Source organism: Saccopteryx bilineata, chromosome 9, assembly GCF_036850765.1.
Source record: "Saccopteryx bilineata isolate mSacBil1 chromosome 9, mSacBil1_pri_phased_curated, whole genome shotgun sequence".
Taxonomy (NCBI): domain Eukaryota; kingdom Metazoa; phylum Chordata; class Mammalia; order Chiroptera; family Emballonuridae; genus Saccopteryx; species Saccopteryx bilineata.
The window spans coordinates 73,167,529-73,190,403 of NC_089498.1; the positions used below are offsets into that span (position 1 = coordinate 73,167,529).

A 22,875-nucleotide genomic window follows, 5' to 3' on the forward strand; every position below is an offset into this window, starting at 1 on the left:
AGATCCTTTTTCTAAAAGTGACAGGTTGACAGGACTACATCTTTGAATTCTGTGATTATAAATTATCTGAAGCCCAAGGACAGCTCTTTGTTTATCTTAGTTCAGTGAAAGTTAGCAAGCTGCCTTGGGGTCCTCCCTAAGAAAATGTCAACCTGAGGGTAGTTTTCTGGGATGAAAAAGTATTTTAATCTTTTTGAGATTTACCCATATTGCCACCCCATGGACATAGTTTTTGATATTTGATTGCCTTTTTTTCTCTAGGCCCTCTTGGTACAGTGTGTTTATACTGCATTTTTGGGTTAATGTTTTCCCACAAGCATCAGTGACTAAGGGTTTTGTTGCACATGATTTCCTGCTGTGATTCAGACTTAGTCTAGAGAATAAATTGGGTTGCCATCTTTCTTTAAACAAATCTTTGGTCCTTGGTACTTACTCAGTAATAGAGATTTTTCTCCCTTAAAAGGAACAGGTTAATTGTAAGAGTGGAGCAGTTGATGGAAGTCTGAAAGCAAATACTTAGCTATGACTCCATTTTCTTTTTTAAAGCAGAATTTATTTATTTATTTTTTTCATTTTTCTGAAGCTGGAAACAGGGAGAGACAGTCAGACAGACTCCCGCATGCACCCGACCAGGATCCACCCGGCACGCCCACCAGGGGCGATGCTCTGCCCATCCTGGGCGTCGCCATGTTGCGACCAGAGCCACTCTAGCGCCTGGGGCAGAGGCCACAGAGCCATCCCCAGCTCCCGGGCCATCTCTGCTCCAATGGAGCCTTGGCTGCGGGAGGGGAAGAGAGAGACAGAGAGGGAAAGCGCGGCGGAGGGGTGGAGAAGCAAATGGGCGCTTCTCCTGTGTGCCCTGGCTGGGAATCGAACCCGGGTCCTCCGCACGCTAGGCCGACCTGCCAGGGCTCCATTTTCTTTTTTAGTACTGTTTGAAATACTGCTTTCATAGAACTTGATGTTATTCTGATCCAGAGTCCCTGTCCTTTCACCTGTTAGACCTCGTTTATGTCTTGGATCCTTTGATGTGGGATTACTTCCACGTTCTTCCCAAATGATATCCTAAATAGTGGGGAGAAGGTTCTCTAGAATCCAGTTGACCTCTTTTTTGTGCCTAAAAACTAAATATGGACACTTTAAAATTTTTGAGGAAAAATAATCAGAAGTTTACTTCTGGTGGTTTAGATTAGCTGCTAACTGTGCTCTCTCTGGAGCCTCATTTTGATCTGAATTTCATTATTGTCTTCTTCCCTGTCATGTAGTGTGGCCCCCCAAAGTGCCCATGCTGCCTTTAACAAAGCAGCCCATTATTTTGGGATGAAGATTATACGGGTTCCACTGAACAAAATGATGGAAGTGGATGTTCGGGTGAGTTCCTCTGAAGGGCTGTTGTCTGCCTGGGGCTGTGAGAAGGAGGAAGTGTGCCCAGCGGATTGGTTCACTGTCAAGCACAGATAGGCTCAGAATGACTTTAGCAGCCAGAGGTGCAGAACAAGTGCCTGCATCAGTCCTCTCACAGGTGCGTGGATTCAGTAGGAAGAAGACTGGTCCCCACTGCAGGCCTGGGTGCTGCTCGGCACCATCCTTTCTATTCTCTGTTTGTAAAACAGGCACGGCCTGGCTGGCCCCAGGACTCACACTGTGGTTTTGATTGGCCTGAATTAGTACCATTGCCATTATAATAGCAATGATTTTTTTTCATAAGTAAACTATTCCAGTTTATTAGCACTGGCATTATCCCCCCCTCATCTTTATTGGGGCATTAGTGGGTAATTAATTGACAAATTAAAAATTGTACGTATTTAAGGTGTACAACTTAATGTTTTGATGTAAGTATACATTGTGAAGTAATCAGCACACTCAGGCTTATAACATATACATCACCTCACATAGTTAATATTTTCTTTTCTATTTTTTTTTCATGGTTAGAATACTTAAGACCACCCTCTGGATCTCTGAGCAGATTTCAAGTATATAATGCAGTATTAACAAAACTTGTTAAGTAGTCACATGGCAATACATTATCTCTCCAGAACTTACCTTGTGTAATTCTGACTGGTACCTCTTGACAAATGTCTCTCAGCCTGACCTGTGGTGGCACAGTGGATAAAGCGTCGACCTGGAAAGCTGAGGTCGCCTGTTTGATACCCTGGGCTTACCTGGTCAAGGCACATATGGGAGTTGATGCTTCCTGCTCCTCCCCTTTCCCTTTCTCTTTCTCTCTCTCTCTGTCTCCTCTCTGAAAATTGAATAAATAAAATCTTTAAAATAAATAAATAAATAAATTCCTTTAGGAAAAAAATTCCCCAGCAAATGCCTCTCCATTCCCCACCCCCGGGCACCCACCTTTCTACCCTCTGCTTCTACAAGTTCAGCTTTGGGATTCCACTTACAAGTAAGATACAATATTTGTTTTTGTGTCTTTGGCTTATTTAAGTTAGTATAATGTCCTCCAGGCTCATCCAGGTTGTCACAAAAGGCAGGATTTTTTCCTTTTTAAGGCTGAATAATATTTCTTTCATCATTAATTTTATGCTTTGCATTTTTGTAGAACTTTCCAGTTTCCAGAGTGCCACTGGAATTTCATTTGAGCCTTATGACAGCGCAGGAAGGTCGTAGAAGCTATGAGTATTATTGCAGTTCCCAGACAGGGTGAAGCAAAGTGGTTCACACCGGGTTTCACTGCTGGGAGGTGGCTCTTTTGCCTCATAGCCTGATACTCTTCCTCAGTGATTTCATTGTTTTTGTGTTGTGGTCTCAGACTCTTCCCCCAGTGGACCCATCTGGCCTTGTTTGTATTCTGCTGCCATGGAGGGCAGGTGGTCTTCCCCAGGTTGGCGGGAAGGAGAGGGCACTATTGGAGCTGACACTCAGCAGCCTCGATTAACAGGAGAGTAGCGCGATGTGGATGCTCATTTTCCTTTCAACATGAAACTTTTAGGCAATGAGAAGAGCCATCTCCAGGAACACTGCCATGCTCGTCTGTTCTACCCCCCAGTTTCCTCACGGCGTGATAGATCCTGTCCCTGAAGTGGCCAAGGTATGTGGAAGAGTGGACTACTAGGCAGTGAAATTGAGATTTTAAAATAGAATCTTATGGTACTGTATTTGGGAGATAGAATTGATTTTGAGTTCAGATTTTTACCCTACAGTGGTGTTTGGAGCCTCTGAAGGTTACTAGCTTCTGCTATGGGGTCGGGATAATAGGAGGAAGAAAGCTTTGTGTAAATTGAATATATAGCAGTAGGACTGATATTTTAATTCAGATCAGGAAATCATCTATGTTTGGGAGTATGCCTACTGGACAGTGGTGTTGAAATGTGTTGCTCCATAGCACCTCCTCCCTCCTTCCCCAGGGGCAGTTCCTGAAGCAGGACCTTTATCCCCCTCCAGAGGCAGCCTGAATCAGAGTGCCACTCATTTCCTGTTTGATTTTGCATTGAGTTTTAGGCCCTGCATATTTAAATATAAAATAAATACACTTCAGATGAATTATTTTAATGGCTGGACGCATTTGAATGATGAGCTTTTTTTATTAGGAATATCAGTTATAGCCAGGTCCTTTTTTTTTTTTTTTCTTTTTTTTTTTAGTAAGTGAGAGGAGGGGAGATAGATTTCCACATGCGCCCAACTGGGATCCACCCAGCAACCCCCATCTTGGGCCAATGCTTGGATCAGCTGAGCTATTTTAGCACCTGAGGCTGATGCTCAGACCACTCAAGCCATTCTTAGTGCCTGGGGCTGATGCTCGAACCAATAGAGCCACTGGCTGCGGAACAGGAAGAGGAAGAGAAGTGGAGAGATGAAGGGGATGAGAAGCAGATGGTGGCTTGTGTGCCCTGACCAGGAATTGAACCAGGACATCCATATGCTAGGCTGGCCAACTCTATCCACTGAGCCAACCAGCCAGGGCCACCAATTTCTTAAAACATGGGAGATACAGTAACATAATGGCTTTTTGATCCCAGCCCACCTTTGTATTTGTCTTACAAAGTTTTGTTACAGGGCTATAAATAAAATTCTCTATGGTCTTTGTTTTTGGAACTAGCTGGCTGTCAAATACAAAATACCTCTTCATGTCGACGCTTGTCTGGGGGGCTTCCTCATCGTCTTTATGGAGAAAGCAGGATATCCCCTGGAGCAACCATTCGATTTCCGGGTGAAAGGTGTGACCAGCATTTCAGCGGATACCCATAAGGTGAACTTGGCAAGGGACCAAATGTTAGAGTGGACAGTTCATTATTTTGACTGTTACCAACAAAATAAATTGGTTAAAGTACTAGCTTTCCCCTTAAATTTAAAGTTCAGTCTGGCTCTGTGCTTTCACTAGGGCAGCTGATTCAGGTGACAAGGTATGGTGATAAAGGTGACTAACAGTAGTGGTGAGAAACCTGTTGACTTTGTGTCTAAAGGCTGAGAGAATTTCTGTAACTGGGGCATGTTAGTGTAGTGGCCCTTATTAAAGAGTGCTCTGAGATGTGGGCGGAGGGTGGAGGGGAGGTTGGTTCTGGACTCCCTGAGGAAGTACAGAAATGCTGCAGCCCCACTGCCGCGCTCCTGCTCCTGTCTGGTGGCAGTATGCTGAGGAGGAGCCCTTTGGCTCAAGGGAAGAACTTCACGTGCCCTGGAATGTTTGGCTTCTAATATTTGAAATGTCTGTGCCTGCTGCCCCTTGTGAACTAAGACAAAGTCTAGATCAGTTTATTTCAAAGCTGAGTGAAGTAGCTTCCAGATTCTGAGCACCATGATGTTCTGAAAAAGGAAATGTAATACTGAGCAGAAAGGGTGAGAAAGGATGATGAGAAGGGAGAGTGATTCTGAGTGCTCTGAGTGACGGACTCCACTCTCTCCAGGCTCTCAGAGGAAACGGATCGTTGCTTTCATGTTGACATACTGCCCTGTAATAATGTTTCAAATAAGGAAAACCACATGCTGGGTGAGAGAGGGGCAGTAAACTGATAAGCAGGGCAAGATCCTGTTCCTCCCGGGCCTCAGATTCCTCATCCCTAAAGTAGAGAATTTCAGCTCTATCCCGTCAGTTCCCTCTGCCCTTTAACATTCTCTGTTGAACTGTTCATGGGAGTGAGCAACATCATAGAGCCTGAGGGAGAAATGTGCATGACTGGCATTCCAGGACAGGTCTGCCCTACAGAACTGAACGTTTACGTCTGCTTCTTACCCCTCAGTACGGCTACGCTCCCAAAGGCTCTTCAGTGGTGTTGTACAGTGACAAGAAGTACAGGAGCTATCAGTTCTTCATTGATCCAGATTGGCAGGGTGGCATCTACGCTTCCCCAACCATCGCGGGCTCACGGCCTGGTGGCATTAGTGCAGCCTGCTGGGCCTCCTTGATGCACTTCGGTGAGAGCGGCTATGTTGAAGCTACCAAACAGATCATCAAAACTGCTCGCTTCCTCAAGTCAGAGTATGTGTGGAAGATGGGGATTCTGCCTTGTCTCATGCTTTGTCTGCTATTAGACTCAAGGCATCTGCCTGACCAAGTGCCTATAGCTCCAGCCCATTTGCTGTCTCGTGAGAAACCAAGGGTACAGGACATCAGCTTAGGAGCGTAGTGCTGTCCTGGGAGGATAAGCTCCCTTGCTGTGCTGTGACTTCGAGTGTCAGACCAGGGCTTCATCTTTAGGCCACCTTGTTTCTGAGTATGTCTTCACAACTGGCAGCTCTTACTAAGTGCTAAGGGACAATTTAATGGTTAAGACAAGACAGTGGTTCTAAAATTTGTATGTGTATCCTTATCACCTGGAGGGCTTGTTAAAATACAGATTGCTGGGCCTTGTTCCTGGAATTCTGATTTGGTAGATCTAGAATGTGGGTCTGAGGGTTTGCATTTCTAGGACGTTCCCAGTGGATACCAATCAATGCTGCTGGTCTAGGAACCACCCTTGGAGAACCACTGGAAAAAGAATTGGAGAAGGAATGGGGTGGGCATGATGACATTTTGGGTTAAACTAAGGCCAGAGAACTAGGCTTTGTACTTTAGTAGCCTATCTGTTCCCTCTCTTCATGTCACTGGGGCTAGGAAGGCTTTTTTGGAATCTTGAGGGTGAATAAAAATAGCCATTTGGCATGTTTCATTTGAGAAAGATCCACATATGGTTCTGATATACCCAGCTGTTGAGAACTACTTTACTAGTTCTTGCTTTAGGGATTACAGATATGATTTTTTTAAAATTTGGGGATGGAGGGATTATTTTTCCAGGATTTTAAGAGTAAGCCTCAGGTGCTAAAAAATAGTGCAGTACTCAAGCATCAGCCTTAAATGGGTTTGCTGGTTGGATCCCAGTCACGGCACTTGTGGGAGTCTCCATCACTATCTCTCTTCCTCTCACCCTAAAAAAAAAAAAAAAAGGTATTTCTTTTATTCCTCAGATGCCCATGGGATGATATCATAATTTGGGAGTTGGGCAGACGGGTTAGGTGCCAAAGATTCTGGTTTATTGGGTTTATTGGATCTACATGATGGGGTTTGGGCCTTTGGATATTTATAATGTTTAGGAATCACTGATCTCAGTCTAGATACCTCAGTATTTTACAGGATGAGAAAACTAAAGCCCAAAAGGTTAGATTATATATATTATAAGGAGATGTTGGGTGATTAAAGAGATGATGACCAGAGGACTAGATGTGGCTGAATTTTCTTTTTGTTCCTTTTCTTGTTTAAGGCTGGAAAATATCAAAGGCATCTTTGTTTTTGGGGACCCCCAATTGTCAGTCATTGCTCTGGGCTCCCGTGATTTTGACATCTACCGACTGTTTAACCTGATGACTGCTAAGGGGTGGAACTTGAACCACCTGCAGTTCCCATCCAGGTAAACTTAAAGAAGCCTCTTTCCCTTCCTTTGCTCTATGACTTGAAGAGCTTGGTTAGTGGGATGACCTGAAGTGTAGAGACTGGCTGCTAGAGCCAGTGCTGCAGAGCCAGTGCTGCTAGAGCCAGTGCTGCAGCGCCAGTGCTGCAGCGCCAGTGCTGCTAGAGCCAGTGCTGCTAGAGCCAGTGCTGCAGCGCCAGTGCTGCTAGAGCCAGTGCTGCAGCGCCAGTGCTGCTAGAGCCAGTGCTGCAGCGCCAGTGCTGCAGCGCCAGTGCTGCAGCGCCAGTGCTGCAGCGCCAGTGCTGCAAGAGCCAGTGCTGCAGAGCCAGTGCTGCTAGAGCCAGTGCTGCAGAGCCAGTGCTGCTAGAGACAGTGCTGCAGCGCCAGTGCTGCTAGAGCCAGTGCTGCAGAGCCAGTGCTGCAGCGCCAGTGCTGCTAGAGCCAGTGCTGCAGAGCCAGTGCTGCAGCGCCAGTGCTGCTAGAGCCAGTGCTGCTAGAGCCAGTGCTGCAGCGCCAGTGCTGCTAGAGCCAGTGCTGCAGCGCCAGTGCTGCTAGAGCCAGTGCTGCAGCGCCAGTGCTGCAGAGCCAGTGCTGCAGCGCCAGTGCTGCTAGAGCCAGTGCTGCTAGAGCCAGTGCTGCAGAGCCAGTGCTGCAGAGCCAGTGCTGCTAGAGCCAGTGCTGCAGCGCCAGTGCTGCAGCGCCAGTGCTGCTAGAGCCAGTGCTGCAGAGCCAGTGCTGCTAGAGCCAGTGCTGCAGCGCCAGTGCTGCTAGAGCCAGTGCTGCAGCGCCAGTGCTGCAGCGCCAGTTCTGCTAGAGCCAGTGCTGCAGCGCCAGTGCTGCAGAGCCAGTGCTGTAGAGCCAGTGCTGCTAGAGCCAGTGCTGCAGCACCAGTGCTGCAGCGCCAGTGCTGTTAGAGCCAGTGCTGCAGCGCCAGTGCTGCTAGAGCCAGCGCTGCAGCGCCAGTGCTGCTAGAGCCAGCGCTGCAGAGCCAGTGCTGCTAGAGCCAGCGCTGCAGCGCCAGTGCTGCTAGAGCCAGCGCTGCAGAGCCAGTGCTGCTAGAGCCAGTGCTGCAGAGCCAGTGCTGCTAGAGCCAGTGCTGCAGCGCCAGTGCTGCTAGAGCCAGTGCTGCAGCGCCAGTGCTGCAGCGCCAGTGCTGCTAGAGCCAGTGCTGCTAGAGCCAGTGCTGCAGCGCCAGTGCTGCAGAGCCAGTGCTGCTAGAGCCAGTGCTGCAGCAGCCAGTGCTGCAGAGCCAGTGCTGCTAGAGCCAGTGCTGCAGCACCAGTGCTGCAGCGCCAGTGCTGCTAGAGCCAGTGCTGCAGCGCCAGTGCTGCAGCGCCAGTGCTGCTAGAGCCAGTGCTGCAGCGCCAGTGATGCAGCGCCAGTGCTGCTAGAGCCAGTGCTGCAGAGCCAGTGCTGCTAGAGCCAGTGCTGCAGAGCCAGTGCTGCTAGAGCCAGTGCTGCTAGAGCCAGTGCTGCTAGAGCCAGTGCTGCAGAGCCAGTGCTGCTAGAGCCAGTGCTGCTAGAGCCAGTGCTGCAGAGCCAGTGCTGCAGAGCCAGTGCTGCAGCGCCAGCTGTAGTAAATCAGCTCTCCAGCCCAACAGAATAGGTCTCTTCAGAGTCCTCCGCATACTCCGATCCTTTCACATGCTGGCACCATAGCCATTTGAGTCTTAACTCAGCCTTTTCCTCTTCACAGTCCCTCTGCACCCCATTTGCCCCCCCCAGGGGGAGTCGGAGCTGTTTCTTTGCCCTGACATCCTTCAAGACCCCAGCCTATGGCCCTGTCCCCATGAAAGTCTATCATCTGAGATAGGGCATCCTGTTGGTCACATGGCTGAAGGGCTGGCAGTGGACAGTTCTGCAGGGCGGGTGGGACCAAATGGCCAGCTGTAGTCATTCTCTCAGGGTGGTCCTTGGGCATGCCCAGAAGCCCTCATGCCAGCCCATGCTTGACAACCCATGTATTTGAGAGCCCTGATTCCCAGGGCTGGGAACAATTTGGATGGCTACACTGGTCACAAATAGCATGAAGGGGCAATCAATAAATTCCTGAATATGGGACTGCTGTGCTTCAGAATTATTTTCTGTTTTCCAAGGTTTACCTCTCTTTGTCTCTTTCTTCTCCTGTAGCATTCATTTCTGCATCACGTTAGTACACACCCGGAAGCGAGTGGCCACACAGTTCCTAAAGGACATCCGAGAATCTGTCACTCAGATCATGAAGAACCCTAAAGCAAAGACCACAGGAATGGTAGGGGCACTTGGGGTTTTCCTTCTCTGTGGAAATTCAGGTGTTGTGGGAAGGGGGTTGAAAGAATTGAAGGACCTTGAGTCCGTCCCTGCCTCTGCCTCTCATCTGCAGGCCTATTTAACTGTAGCTGCTGAGCTCTGCCTCATCCATTCCCAGGGCGTACTAACCTCAGATGAGACATACTGTACTTAAAGCTCCTTGTACATTTGAAAATGCTGTATACAAAGGCAGGTTGTGGTAGTGTCCATTTGAAAAGAAAAAATTCACACAAGGCAACAAACCAGTTTTCTCTGGAACTTTCTACAGAAAATCCCATATGCTAGTTCCATTGGGAAGAAAGACAGACTGGCACGTCCCTGGGAAGATGTTCCATGCCAGCTCTCTTTCTGATAGAGTGGAGCTCGGGATGGGGGGTTGGGGTAGATCAAGGCCATTCTAATAACAGTTCTTTGACTGGATTTTCAGGGTGCAATCTATGGCATGGCCCAGACCGCTGTTGACCGGAACCAGGTAGCAGAATTGTCCTCGATATTTTTGGACAGCCTTTTCAGCACAGACACTGTAACTCAGGGCAGCCAGATGAATGGTTCTTCGAAACCCCGCTGAGCCTGGAGGGCTCCTAGCCTTCGGAAGGTTCTTGGGATGTGAACAGACCACACACAGTTTCATCATCTGGTCTTGCTTTGAGAGCACAACGAGACAGACCACGAGACAGCTTGATTCTCGGGATTCGCGGTCCTCCTTTTGTCATCCTGTTGTGGTTTTTAATGTGAAGACCCCGAAGGATTCCATTACATAATTATTTTGCCCTTGTTCTAAATGTTAACTAGGAATTGTTTTAACCATTTCCTTCTCTAACCTCTCTAGTTTTCAACATGACTTAATCACTGTGTGGCAGCTCTGACCTGTCCTAATTCTTAGGGAAGCTGGGGTACAGTTTATAGGGTAGAAAAGGGGTTTCTTTGTTGTCTCAGCAGATGGGCGAGGCAGCTAGGAAGCGTTCATGTCACACCCGGTGGGTGTTAGGAGTGCTCTGTGCAGGACCCTTTCCCAGCCTCGCTCTCTGAGTAGGTTAGTTCTCCCTCCCCGAGTCACTTCTACTGCAACCCGTTTTGTTTTTCTAGGACACAGATTGGCCAGGCCACAGTTGCGATTATGCAGGATCAGAGTGGTCTACCAAGGCAGGGTGTAGAGTGGTCCGTTGTCCTCTTCTGATGTGCAGTCCCCAATTGATGCTTGGTTTCCACCATCTTTTGGAGATTCTTATTTGAAACTATGCTCCCACTGGTTTGTTCTTATTTCCATGAACTAGGAAAAGAATGTAGTTCTCAGAGAATCTAGGAATTTCTGGCCTTGGTCCTGCCTCTCTGAATTGGCAGTTTTCAGAGCAAACGTGAGCCCTCTCCTGGGATGGGAATGATCAGAAACCAGACCCTTTCTACACTTTTCTGAGTGTCAGGGTAGGATGAGCACCCTGATTCCAATCTATGTCACAAAGTTGGTGGTGGTTCTTCCCTTCTCCACTGCTTTAAGCCACCATATATGAGAATATATTTGCTAGAAGGAACAGCTCAGAGCACCTTCACAAGTTGCCTTGATTTACCCTAGGTGGTGCGAGGAGGGCATGAGAGCCCCCAAGGCAAGAAAAAACTCCATTAGGGTGTTCTTCAGCCTCTTTCCTCTTTCTTCAGCTCCCAAAGGTACTGTGGCAGTTTAGCCTCAGGTACTGAACCCTTCTTAGCCCAGGCTAGGATGAGATAAACATTTTGGAGTAGGAACCCGTGATGATGTCAGATGTAGCCTAGGGCCTGGGATTGCTTTTTAAGACTAGTTGCTCAGGGTGGTGCAGGGATAGGACCAAACCCTGTGCCCACTTCCTACCTTCTGACCTGCGTGCAGCCTGGAACTAGGCTGAACCACTGTCCTACCCTAATGACAACATATTGTATGTGTGCCTTTCTCCTCAGCGGGGAGCAGTGGTGGGCCATTCCTGACCCAGGCCCTGGGGCAGGGAAATATCAGTTTCGAGGTTTTTATTTGGGTAGGGAAATACTTAGGGGTCAGGAGAAGCTCCTCTGTTCCATTATCCTTCTCAGGGACTCCTGAACACTCAGCCTCGTCAGGCCAGCGTCCTCTCGTGTCCCCACTGGGGGTGCTGGCAGAGAGGGCCAAGCTGACCATCTCCTCAGCTCCATACCACATCTGTCTGACACGTTCTTGAGCACTGTACTTTCTACATGAAACTGACTGGCTGTGTCATTGCAGGGCTGGTGTGTGTGCGTGTGCGTGTGCGTATGCCCTCTCCATTGTGGGTTCCAAGAGTGGTTGGTGTATGTGCATGTGCGTTAAGAGGGAAAGACTGAAGTCCTTCGGAAATGGGAGTTATGTTCCCTCCTGTTGCTGGGCTGGTGGGCCCCTCCTGGGAGAGGAGGTGTGGTCGGAGCTGTGCACGAACCGTCTCCTGTGTCTCCACTGCATTCATTATGCTGGAGGAAGTCCAGGGAGCCAGAACCGTCCGGCAGGCACCACTGTGGCTTGTCAGCTGCTGAAATGGAGAAGCATGTGCCCCACAGAATGTTCTGTTGCTTCCAGCGTCTCCCCAGGACCTTCCCCTGTGCTGTGACAACACTGCTGCGGGGGGTGAGGTGGGGGTGGGGGGGCTGTTTTCAAAGGGACCTACTGTAGCCACTTAATTTATGTTTACGAGCTGTAGTTTGACTTAACATTTGTGGGGTTTCCATTCTGTGTATATCTGCATGTAGTGCCACCCAGTTCGGCAGGGGTGGGAGAATGTCTTAATGATATCATGCTTTTAGCAGATGTCACACTGGCCTCTGCAGACTGTACCGTCTTGTTTCTGCATTAGAAGTCAGCAGTCATGTGAATATACTGCCATGTCACTTTTAATATGACCAGTTTTATACTTGGAAAATGGTACTTGCCTCCTTTAAATCTTTTGTCTTTAATTTCTCCCCATTTCAATGCTCCCTGCCTAATTACAGTAATAATCTCTTAAAAAACAATTATGTAATTAAACGTCCCAAATTTTAATTGTGGTGGATGGTTGCATTTATTTGTTTAGGTGCACACATCATCCCAGGTGGGACCTTGACAGCTCTTGAGCCAGCTGCTGGTGAGAGATCGTCCCCTTGTGGTGAAATCATGGTGACCGTTGATATTAGGGCAAATAGACATGAGAGGCCAATAGCACTCCTGCCCAATTCCCAGCACTTCATGACTGCCAGGAATGATGGTCATACCTGTTTTAAGGAGGTCTGGAACTCAGGTCTTTAGCTCCCCAGGCCAGGTCCTGCCTCATGTTGTCTGTGTCATCTTCATTCTCCACTTCTGCTCATACCTTACTGATGGATTGAGCTATCTGAGGTAGTCTCCAACCAGCTGGGCGGGGTGGCTCTAACCGTAGGACACTGGCTTTAAGCCCTGCATTTGGCTTGGGAGCTAATAGAACTGCTCAGAGTAACTTTGCACATGTAACTGCTGGGTGTTCTGTTCTATTATGACTAAGAAGAGAGAAGCCTTTCCAATGGTCGTCGTTCAGTAAGCAGGCTTTTCATCTGGCTCTCAGCCCATTCAGACTTTGCTGGAATCAGGTCGAGGAATGGGGCCTTTGCTGTAGATTTCTGCCGAGGGGCCCGGATATGCTTTGAAAGGAGACCCGGCCCATCTCAGATACGGTGTCTGGAGGCTTACACCTCCTTACAGCTCTGAACTCCTTTGCCTTCTCTGGGGGCCCTTGGTAGCAGTGAGCCACTTGCAGCTAGACCCAGTGGTGACTGAAGTAATGACTGAGGCCTGATTCAGCCACCAACTAAAAGGCAGATGTTCAAGAGCCTTTGCTTCATTTGGAAGCAATTGCTTTAAGCTTTCTTTTTTATCACTTCGAACTCCATCCCATCATTTCAGTTATTTGAGTAATTTTTGAATAAACATTGATTTCTAAACTGTGTTGTATCTTTGTCCCACATAAATGTGCTTCGTGCAACGGTAGTGCCCTCTGAGTTGGTGTTTCAACCCTTGATCCATGAGTAGGTACAGCCAGGAGGATGACATAACACATAGTCCATGCCTTCACATCTAGTGCCTTCTGTCCTCTAACCTAGTCATCAGGTCACAGCATACTTAGAAAAATCAGTCAGAAGTGGAGCAGAAGGGGGACCACTGTCTGAACCTTGTTGGTTTTGACATTAGGCTTTGCTGATGTCAAACTTGCTATTAACATAGGTAGTGATAATCCTTACTAGCACATAGGCTGGGAAGGGGGTCCTTCTAGTTACTCTTACCAATGATGTGCTCATTTCTCTCCCACCACCCTCTGCCTCTTTTCTGGCCCTTGTTGCAAGACCAACTCATCCAGGGTAACTGGGTTGTGACATTGCTGGATGTCTGCCCCAAGTGACCCTGGCATTTGCAAGTCGGCTTAGTACCTAGGCAGCTTCAGGTTAGGTGGGAACTCTTGCATAATGGCATCCATGAAATGATACCCATGTGCCATGCACATGGGTGAGATGACACTGCTCTTGGTGTTCCCTCTCCCCGGTCCTGGCATATCAGTGAGAATGTTTTGTCCTAGAGTTACTGATGACTGATCTCCGAGTCGGCTTAACTCTCAGATGATAAATAGGCTGTCACCTCCTACACTGTCGCTTCTGTTGTAGCCCTTATAGAATCAAAAGCAGGCAAGCCTTGAGACTCTGGCTAAGTTTCTAAGAAAGGTAAAAGCCATCAGGATTAGAATTCCCTCACCTGATGTTTTGGACCAAGAAGGTAATATGTCCCCAGATGCCTTTTTAGTCCTCAAGTCTCAGTGTGTGTCACACCGGCCCTTTCAGCTTTATCTTTGCTCCTGATGCTCCCTCGGCCATTTCTACCTTGAGAGTTTGGTTCAGGTCTTCGAGGCACAACTCAAAGCTCCAGAGTGACCCTTGTTAATCACTTCCTGTTCTAGCACGTTTCTTATCCTTGCACTTGTGTTTTTACTGTGAAGTAAATTTTACTTCACCCTTCCTAGTAGGAGTTAACTAGTTAACTGTTCTCCTGTTTAGTTCCCCTAAATGATAATGAACTCCTTGAAGGCAGGAAGATCTTGTTTCGTACCCCCCCCCCCAGTGCCTTGTACAGAGTTATAGAGTAAGTGCCTTAAATGCCTTTTGACTCCAATCTGGTTTGACCTGTAGAAAAGATTCTAGAGCCTGAGGCCAAATGAACCAGCAGTTTTCCTTGAGACATAAAAAGCATGTGTGTTTCTATTATGTAGGAGGGGGTTGCATTAGGGTTCTGGTTTCTAAGATGAGACTGTTTATCTCACACAAAGCTTCTGTCACAGCTTCTTGGGAAATGAATTAGAAAGGGAGCAAGACCTAGCCCTGAAAGAAAACCATTCCTGTTCCTGGGAAGTTGTAAAGAATGGGAAGAGCTTATTCAAATTGGTGTACATTTAATAGATCCCCAGGGACGAAGAGCGTGGTGTGGGGAAGATGGGCCAAGCTTCTGGTGTTGACAGTGAGGCTGGCATCCCTCACAGCAAGGACTCACCCCTGAATGGAGGCAGCAGGTGGACCTGGCGATTTTGACTGGAGCAACATTTTGGGGCTCCCCTGTGCCCTCTGGGTTTCCAGTCAGTCACCCCTTTCCCTGAAGAATTCAAAGAGGAAAGGCAGGGCCTAGGTCATGGACACGGCTACTTGCTCGATGAAGCTGGCCAGGTTTATGTCCCGTTCTGACAGGCCTGCACACTCGTGGGTGCTCAGGGTGATGTGGACCTGAAACAAACCAGAGAATCGGGACCAGCTGATTCTCCGACTTCTGATAAGAGCAGGAGAGTCACCAGCGTTGGGTGCAGCCACCCTGGGTTCCCGAATGCAGGCAGACCTCGCACGGTGCTTCACAGATGCTGTGTTTGTTCTAAATTGAAAGTACGAATCTCCAGCAAAGTGATTACACCTTGCTAAAGGCTCAGATGATATTAGCATTTTTTAGCAATAGTATTTAAGGTATGTACATTGGTTTTTTAGACATATGGCTACTGCACACTTAATAGACTACAATAATGTAAACATTACTTTTTTATGCACTGAAACCAAAAAAATGTGACTCGCTTTACTGCAGTGGTCTGAAACAGAACAGGCAGCATCTCCGAGGTCTGCCTGTAGTCGGCAGTCACTAGTTTCCCCTGGGGCTGCTTTCCTGACATGACATGCTTTTTTTTAATAGTGCCAAACTCTTATATTACACCTCCAAAAACAGTGGTGACTTCAGCTATAGGTTAGAAGTGAAATATCCAAATATGAAGAGCTACCTAAAGCTAAAGACGAGATAAAAAACCAACTCCAGCCTGACCTGTGGTGGCGCAGTGGATAAAGCGTCAACCTGGAAACACTGAAGTTGCCGGTTCAAAACCCTGGCTTGCCTGGTCAAGGCACATATGGGAGTTGATACTTCCTGCTCCTCCCCCTTCTCTCTCTCTCTCTCTCTCTCTCACTCTCTCTCCCCCCCTCTCCTCTCTAAAAAATAAATAAATAAAAACCAACTCCAGCTCCTAAATGCTACCCATTTTAGATCATGTCTTTTAGCCTTAATGTTCAGGATAGTTCTTGGTACATGGCAGGCATTTAATGACTATTTCAGTTCATTCAGCAGAAAATACGATCTGTTTGCTGGGCATGGCTATTCTTACTTAGTTCACTGTTATTATTTTATTCTTCCATATTCCAGAAAGATTTAAGCGATGCAGAGCTACTAACAAGGAACGTCTGGTTCCCACAGCCTTTTCTTCCTTGGGTTTGCTTTCTTTGTGTCTACTTAATGTCTACTTGAACCACAAGTCATCTCACAGGGTTTTAATCTGCATTTCCTTAATTTGTAGTGAGACAGTATTTTCCAGGATTCCTTATGGTGATTTTAGGAAGGAGATGACTAGAGCAGGAGTGGATAGTCACACTGCAGGTGAGAGGGCTCCTTGGGAAGTCCGAGGAAGGGGCCTTCAGAATGAGGTGGACTTCTCAGAGCTTGCACGGGCCAAGTGCACCGGCCCCTCACTCACCTTGTTGTACACGTTAAACCATTCAGGATGGTGGTCCAGTTTCTCAGCCTGCAGGGCCACTCTTGTCATGAAGCCAAAAGCCTGGTTAGTGAAGTGAGACCCAGGTTAGTGTGTGGAGAGAGGGATAGAGAGGGATAGCTGGGCACCTTTTGATGGCCAGTGGACAGCCTCAGTGCAGGAGGATGGACAAGCTTCCACTAAGGAGACCCTCTCTAGCCTAGTCGTGCCCCCAGCGTCTGTCACTGGTTCTGAGGCTGGAGTCCGAGGTGATCTTTCTGCAGTAGAAAGTCTTATTACTCGGATTACTAACAAGGTGGAAACACTAGAGAGGTGTTTGGTCTTGGCCAATCTTTTGTCTAGCTAACATGTCTTCAGATGCACATCTGTTTCCTACTTGACCTATCTCCTCTAAGGATTGTTTCTCAAAGTTCCAGGCATGGAGAGCTCAAACCCCACGTCTGCACTGCAGTCCCCAGGGATGACACTTGCCAAGTAAGCTCATTAGTGTGGTATCTGAGAGTCTGCCTAACAGGACTTGAAGGAAGATACCACGTGGGACCCCACCTGCCCCAGTCTCAGGAAACTGCCCCAGCCTGGCCCATACCCTGTTGAAGTCTTTGAAGTGGAACTGTTTGAAGATGGCATCGCGGCCTTCCACCTCGTTCCAGCCCACAGCCCTCAGGTTCGGCAGCAGCTGGTCCCTCTCCTCAGCACTGAGCCTGTGTGCTTTGCCAGCCTGGGACAGGAAAGCAAAGAGGCCCAAAGGCATTTCTTTGTACAGGTCAAGAGACAGGGCCCCAGACCTTCAGGGCACGGAGCCAGCCTCCACTGGCTGCTCTGGGCACAGAGGAACACCAGTCCAAGGGTAGCTGGTCGAACGCAATGGTCTGGGAGGTGTTGAGGGTGGTGCCTGCCCTGGGCGGGAGGCCCTGGCTCATGCACTGATAGGTTTTTAGATTTTACATTCTACTCAAAAGGACAGAAAATCCTGAGGTATAACGCAGATCACCTTGGACTAAGAAATGCTCCCACCTCCACCCCCCAACCAAAACAAAACAAAACAAAAAAATTAGGTCTCTTACATGGATAAGGAGGGAAAGCAGAACCAAGCCCAGATGTGTATGTGTCACAACACAACCCCTTACTGTCCCACCTCCTTTTTCAATTACAGACCAAATGCATTCCGCCTCCATGCCTCTACTGTTCCTCACTGTCAGGTGCATTGCACAGGAAACGGGCCTAGACAGGGGAAGTGACCACCTCATTCCCCAAGTCAGTGAGAGCACACGCTTTGTTCTCGAAGTGGGTCTGTGCCTCTGCCTCCCTGGACCCAGCAAAGGACCCAGCATGAAAAGCACATGCCAGGCAGCTCTGAGCCACAGTGCAGTTGACGAGCACTGACACCACCCCCAGTGGGTGCACCATGATTTCCATGCAGCCCTGTTCCCGCTGTCAGGTCTGGGGCTCTCAGACTTCCACCTGCCGCCTTTGCTGTCAGCCTGGGAAGCCCAAGCCACAGCGCTTGATTCAAAGTAACTTGGCCAAAGGCGACTGGCACACCTAGTGCCCATCTTTTTATTTACCTATTGTGTAAAGTGCCCTCTGGGCAGCCCAACTTGGCACAATTCTGGCCAAGAGTGGAACCCTCAGGGATCAGAAGGAAGCAAAAGTCAATTCTAACCTCTGGGAGGATCCAGGTCTAGGAGCTTACGTGGTCCCAGAATTAGGCTCCTGAAATAGAAACTACCCAAAGACAGAAACTGTAAAGTGCTAAATTAAAAATGAATCAAGCAGGTCTGGGGAGATGATGCGACTGAGGTTAATGTCGTGTTTGGGAGGCAGCTGCAGACCAGAAGCCATGGGTTGAGTTGGCAGGACTGGTTCAAGCCCCAGTTCTGCCTTTCTTCAGTCAAGGGGTCCTGTGGCACTTGTCTCCCTTGTCTTCATGGGTAAAAGGGAACAAGAACTACTTGACATCAGGAGCAACAGGAGCAATGGACACTTCAGTAACCTCATTATTAAAAGAATGTCATTTGCATTTTTAAAAGGAAACTTCTTGGGGCAAGTTAACTTATGCCAGGCCTTGCAGGTTTGGGGAGACTTGGAAAAGCGCTCTGACAGGTCAGTCTCCCCCCCCCCCCCCCCAGACATGTGCTGTCTCTGGAGGTTGGGACTTGCTCTGTCTTCTCTAGTCTCCAGGCTCCAGAAGGCTAGAGAAGGCAGCAGAGATCTGCATCACGTGCCCAACCCCATCTCTGTTCCAGAGCTGGCCCTTTCTCAAGGCTGATAAGCCAGATGTCACCCAAGGCATGAGAGCTCACTGTCCAGTTCTTTGGTCTGAAAGGAGTGGGTGGGTACTAGTGAGCTCCTGGGAGGTCCCCCTTTCTCTTTACTCTTCTGGAATCCACAGGTTTCACAGCCCTAGGCTGACCTGATAAGCCCCTCTGAGATCTGGAATGGGGGGGGCGGTGTTTACTTAGTAATTCCCACGTGAGCCTGGCCTGGCCTGGCCTCCCCTCTGGGGGAGTGTGCCCAGGGGTTACTGATTACCTACCTGCACCCTGCACCTTGAGGGTCTCAGTGCACCTCATAGTGAGCCTTAGCCCCCCCCCCCCAAGCCATCGCCTTCAAAACACCCTCCCAGGTGCCACTGCAGTCTGGACTCCACCTAAAGTTTTTGGGCCAGAAATGGGCTGGCTGTTTTAGTAAAGCTTCCGGGGTAGACGCTCCTCCCCTGGCTGCCCCCATAACGCACCTTCACCTCTCCAGCGGAGTGGGGGCGGGGTGTTGAAGCACAGCTGAGCACAGGGCTTGAGACTCTCCCGGAGGAAGCTGAGCCTGGCCAACAGATAATCCAGAGCAATCATGCTTCCACTGCCGGACAGGCCTCAAACTAGGCAACAGCGCTGGCTCCGAGGCCAGGGACAATACAGGGTGCATGGAGGGCTCAGCCAGCCCCTGTGCCCACACACAGCGCAGACTAGAAGGGCAGTAAACAGGCACGCCAAGGACACATGCGTTCAATCTCCCCTCCTCACACTCACACACACAGGCGTGTCCCCATCGCCACTTCCAGTACAGAACAGAACCTTGCCATCAAGGCGGATGATAACTGTGAGCTCACTGTGTTTTTCTCCCCACCCAGGTGCAGTCCCACTGCCCCACCTCTACCCAGGGAGTCACTAAGCCCCGCCCGAATTATTGTGGTGCTGAGGGGGCACTGGCTTGGGAGCCAAGGGCAGGCCTGGCCGTTACCTAGACCTACCACCGCCCTCTCCTGGCCTCAGCTTCCCCCGAGACAACACCGAGGGTGGGAGCGCCGCGGGGACCCCCTACTCTGAACCCAGCGCGCGCTAACCTGCCGGGGCCTCGGAGGAACCCTCCCCCATCCTTCCACCCGCCCCTACCTGCCCTGCCCCAGCAGCTGAGGCCTCCTTCCTCTCCTACCCTACCGCGCGTCGGTTCCTAAAGGCGCTGCCCTAATCGCGCCGACAAGCGGTCCCCCCTCACCATGTCGGAGCGCGGCGTGGACGCTGGCGAGCAGCAGGTGGCGCGGAAAGGGCGAGCGTGACACGGGTGCACCCGGCGGCCGTCGGGCGGGGCCGTGCTGGGGCCGCCCCTCGGGGCGGGGCGTGCAGCTGGGGCGGGGCGGTCACCTGTAATCATTAACTCCGGCCGGCCGCGACCGGCACGATCGGCCTCTGCTTCCTTCTGGGACTCTCCGCCGTGCCCGTGTCACGTGGATAGAATTTAGGGGTTCTGTATGCAGGCTCCAAAGGCATACTTACGCCTTCGAATCCTTCTCTGCCACAAACCAGCTGTGTGACCCTGAGCGAGAGATTTTCTTTTAAAAAACACTTTATTTAGGTATTGATCTATAGTAAATTGCACATATTTAAAGTGTACAATTTGATGCGTTTTGACAAATGTATTCCCCCTTGCAACCATCTTCACGATCACGGTCATGAACCACCTAAAAGTTTCCTCTTCCCTCAGACAATCATTGACCCGCTTCCCCTCGCTGTAGCTTAGATGGCCTTTTCTAGAATTCTGCGTAAATGGAAATCAGATGGTATTACTCTTTGTGTGTCTGGTTTCTTTCGTTCAGCATAATTACTTTTTCAGGTTTCACCCATGTAGTTACGTGTATCAATAATTTCTTTTATGGCTAAGTAAAATTTATTTTATATTGTTACATTGTCTTGGATGTGTTGGTTATTTATTCTCTTGTCCATGGATGGGCGTTTGGATTGGTTCCAGTTTTTGAGCTGCTGTGACCTTCTGCATACAAGTTTTTGCACAGATAGATGCTTTCATTTTTCTTGGGTAAATACCTAGGAGTGGGATGGCTAGATCATATGGTAGATGCATATTTATAACTTCTGAGGAAACTGCCAAAGTTGCCATATATCCCCACTAGTGCTGTGTGGGAGTTCCGGATCCCGGGTGTGGCACCCTCACAGAATGACCAGTGCTTGGTAGGGTCAGTCTCTTTAATTTCAGCCATTCTCATTAGTGTGTAGTGGTATCTCATTGTGGTTTAGTTTGAATTTCTTTAATGACTAATAATATTCAACACCTTTTTCATGTACTTATTTGCCATTGGCAAATCTTTGGTAAATTGCCTATTCAAATTTTCTGACCATTAAAAAAAATAGCGTTTGTTTTCTTATTGGGTTTTAGCACTTTATCATATATATGATTTGCAAATATTTTCTTTGCATCCTCACAGTGTCTTTCAAAGAGCAAATGTTCTTAATTTTGATGAAATTCAATTTACCAAATGTTTCTTTTATGGATTGACATTTGGTGTTGTAACTAAGAAATCTTTGCCTGACCCAAGGTCACAAAGATTTTTTTTCCTATATTTTACAGCTTTTGTCTTTACATTTCAGTCTATGTTCCATTTTTAGTTAATTTTGTATACGCTTTGAGTTATGTATCCAAATTAACTTTATGCATTTGGTTATTCAATTGTTCCTTTTTCCACTGAATTGCCTTTGTATATTTGTTTAAACGAAAAATCAGTAGGCCATGTATGTGTGAGTTTATTTGTGGACTCATTATTCTGTTCCATTGACTCTTTGTCCATCTTAAAGCTAACCCCACACTGTCTTGATGGCTTCAGCTTTATAAGGTCAGAAGTCAGGTAATAAAAGTCCTCTGACATTAAAGAACATCATTCTTGTATTAACTTTTATCCCTATACTCCACTTTTACTCCTCTCCTCTCAATAGTGGCTTTTCTAATGTGTTAATAAGTATTTTTGTTTGTAAATGTAAAAAAACACATGTTGTGTTTCATCTCTAAGTATTTTTTTTAATATTTTTTAAATGGTGCTGTTATGCCAATTCTTATTCCAGAATAGTTAGTGGACTGAATGGAGTAGCAGACAATTCAAAACAGAATAGGAGTGAACAGTTAATATTCATTCATGTTGTATGGTTACTTAAAGTGTAGCTTCTAATTTCTACTTAGTATTCTGCGGTGACAATCCGCCATGATTTATCATTCAACCAGTGATGGACACTCAGGTTGCTTCCAACTCCCTGCCGCCACCGCCACCACAACCCCCTGCACATGAGCATGAAACGAGCCGGCATGTGCACACACGTGCACATGTACACATACAGAGCCAAACATCAGCGTGATGCTGCAGGGAACAGCTCCACTCAGCAGCTCCCTGGCCTGTGGCAGTTTCTTAGACCAGTGGTCCCCAAGCCCTGGGCCGCGGACCAGTACCGGTCCGTTGGCCATTTGGTACCAGTCTGCAGAGAAAGAGTAAATAACTTAGGTTATTTCCGTTTTATTTATATTTAAGTCTGAACAATGGTTTTTTGGGGGTTTTTTTTTTTTTGCATTTTTCCGAAGCTGGAAACAGGGAGGCAGTCAGACAGACTCCTGCATGCGCCCGATTGGGATCTACCCAGCATGCCCACCAGGGGGCGATGCTCTGCCCATCTGGGACATTGTTCTGTTTCATCCAGAGCCATTCTAGCGCCTGAGGCAGAGGCCACAGAGCCATCCTCAGCGCCCAGGCCATCTGTGCTCCAATGGAGCCTCGGCTGTGGGAGGGGAAGAGAGAGACAGAGAGGAAGGAGAGGGGGAGGGGTGGAGAAGCAGATGGGCGCTTCTCCTGTGTGCCCTGGCCGGGAATCGAACCTGGAACTCCTGCACGGCAGACTGATGTTCTACCACTGAGCCAACCGGCCAGGGCCTGAACCATGTTTTTTTTTTTTTTAAATGACCAGATTCCTATCCGTCCAAGACTCACCCTTGACGCTTGTCTCGGTTACATGATACATTTATCCATCCCACCCTAAAGACTGGTCTGTGAAAATATTTTCTGACATTAAACCGGTCCGTGGCCCAAAAAAGGTTGGGGACCAATGTCTTAGACAACTTCCATATATGTATATCCTATAAATCCAGCAATTCCCTCATGGGTGTGTGTGTCCATAAGTGGTTCCGGATGCTGTGCAGAGAGGCTGTGCCAGCCCTCATGTCGCCTGCAGTGTGTGAGGGTGCCTATCTCCCTACATGCCTCACACACACATACTCACACTTGGCATTGCCTAGCTTTTTTATTTTTGTCAAGTCCAATAGGTATAAAATGATAGATACTTTTGGTTTGTTTGTTTAGCGAGAGAGATAGACAGGACAGACAGACAGGAAGGGAGAGAGATGAGAAATATCAACTCATAGTTGCAGCACTTTAGCTGTTCATTGAT

At 48.3% G+C, this 22,875-nt stretch overlaps 2 protein-coding genes across 8 annotated transcripts in view; one reads left to right on the forward strand and one right to left on the reverse strand.

The window, feature by feature from the left end:
* Window positions 1–12,135, forward strand: part of SGPL1 (sphingosine-1-phosphate lyase 1) — a 72,000-nt gene extending 59,865 nt beyond the window's left edge. For all 6 annotated transcript variants that reach the window (XM_066243296.1, XM_066243298.1, XM_066243299.1 and 3 more), the window contains 7 exons: window positions 1,266–1,371; window positions 2,945–3,043; window positions 4,052–4,201; window positions 5,190–5,428; window positions 6,687–6,833; window positions 8,964–9,084; window positions 9,550–12,135. In XM_066243296.1, coding sequence (XP_066099393.1) covers window positions 1,266–1,371; window positions 2,945–3,043; window positions 4,052–4,201; window positions 5,190–5,428; window positions 6,687–6,833; window positions 8,964–9,084; window positions 9,550–9,690 — 1,003 coding nt within the window. In that variant the 3' untranslated portion in view covers window positions 9,691–12,135. The remainder of the gene's footprint in view (window positions 1–1,265; window positions 1,372–2,944; window positions 3,044–4,051; window positions 4,202–5,189; window positions 5,429–6,686; window positions 6,834–8,963; window positions 9,085–9,549) is intronic.
* A 2,384-nt stretch (window positions 12,136–14,519) lies between these two features.
* On the reverse strand, window positions 14,520–19,756 carry PCBD1 (pterin-4 alpha-carbinolamine dehydratase 1). Of its 2 annotated transcripts, none has more exons than XM_066243303.1 (4): window positions 19,655–19,756; window positions 16,749–16,880; window positions 16,145–16,225; window positions 14,520–14,864 (listed from the first exon to the last, which is right to left on the reverse strand). In XM_066243303.1, the coding sequence occupies exons 1-4, from the start codon at window positions 19,655–19,657 to the stop codon at window positions 14,766–14,768; spliced, it is 315 nt and encodes a 104-aa protein (XP_066099400.1). In that variant the 5' UTR covers window positions 19,658–19,756; the 3' UTR covers window positions 14,520–14,765. The 2 variants fall into 2 exon arrangements, with proteins under 2 accessions (XP_066099400.1, XP_066099401.1); XM_066243304.1 differs by lacking the exon at window positions 19,655–19,756 and adding an exon at window positions 19,552–19,627.
* Window positions 19,757–22,875: the final 3,119 nt, after the last annotated feature.

Excerpts from the sequence above, each read along its gene's own strand:
- PCBD1 (XM_066243303.1), bottom strand. Across the intron at positions 16,226-16,748 it reads ACTTCAAAGACTTCAACAGG|GCTTTTGGCTTCATGACAAG; the intron begins GTATGGGCCAGG and ends TTCACTAACCAG. Across the intron at positions 14,865-16,144 it reads GGTTTAACGTGTACAACAAG|GTCCACATCACCCTGAGCAC; the intron begins GTGAGTGAGGGG and ends GGTTTGTTTCAG.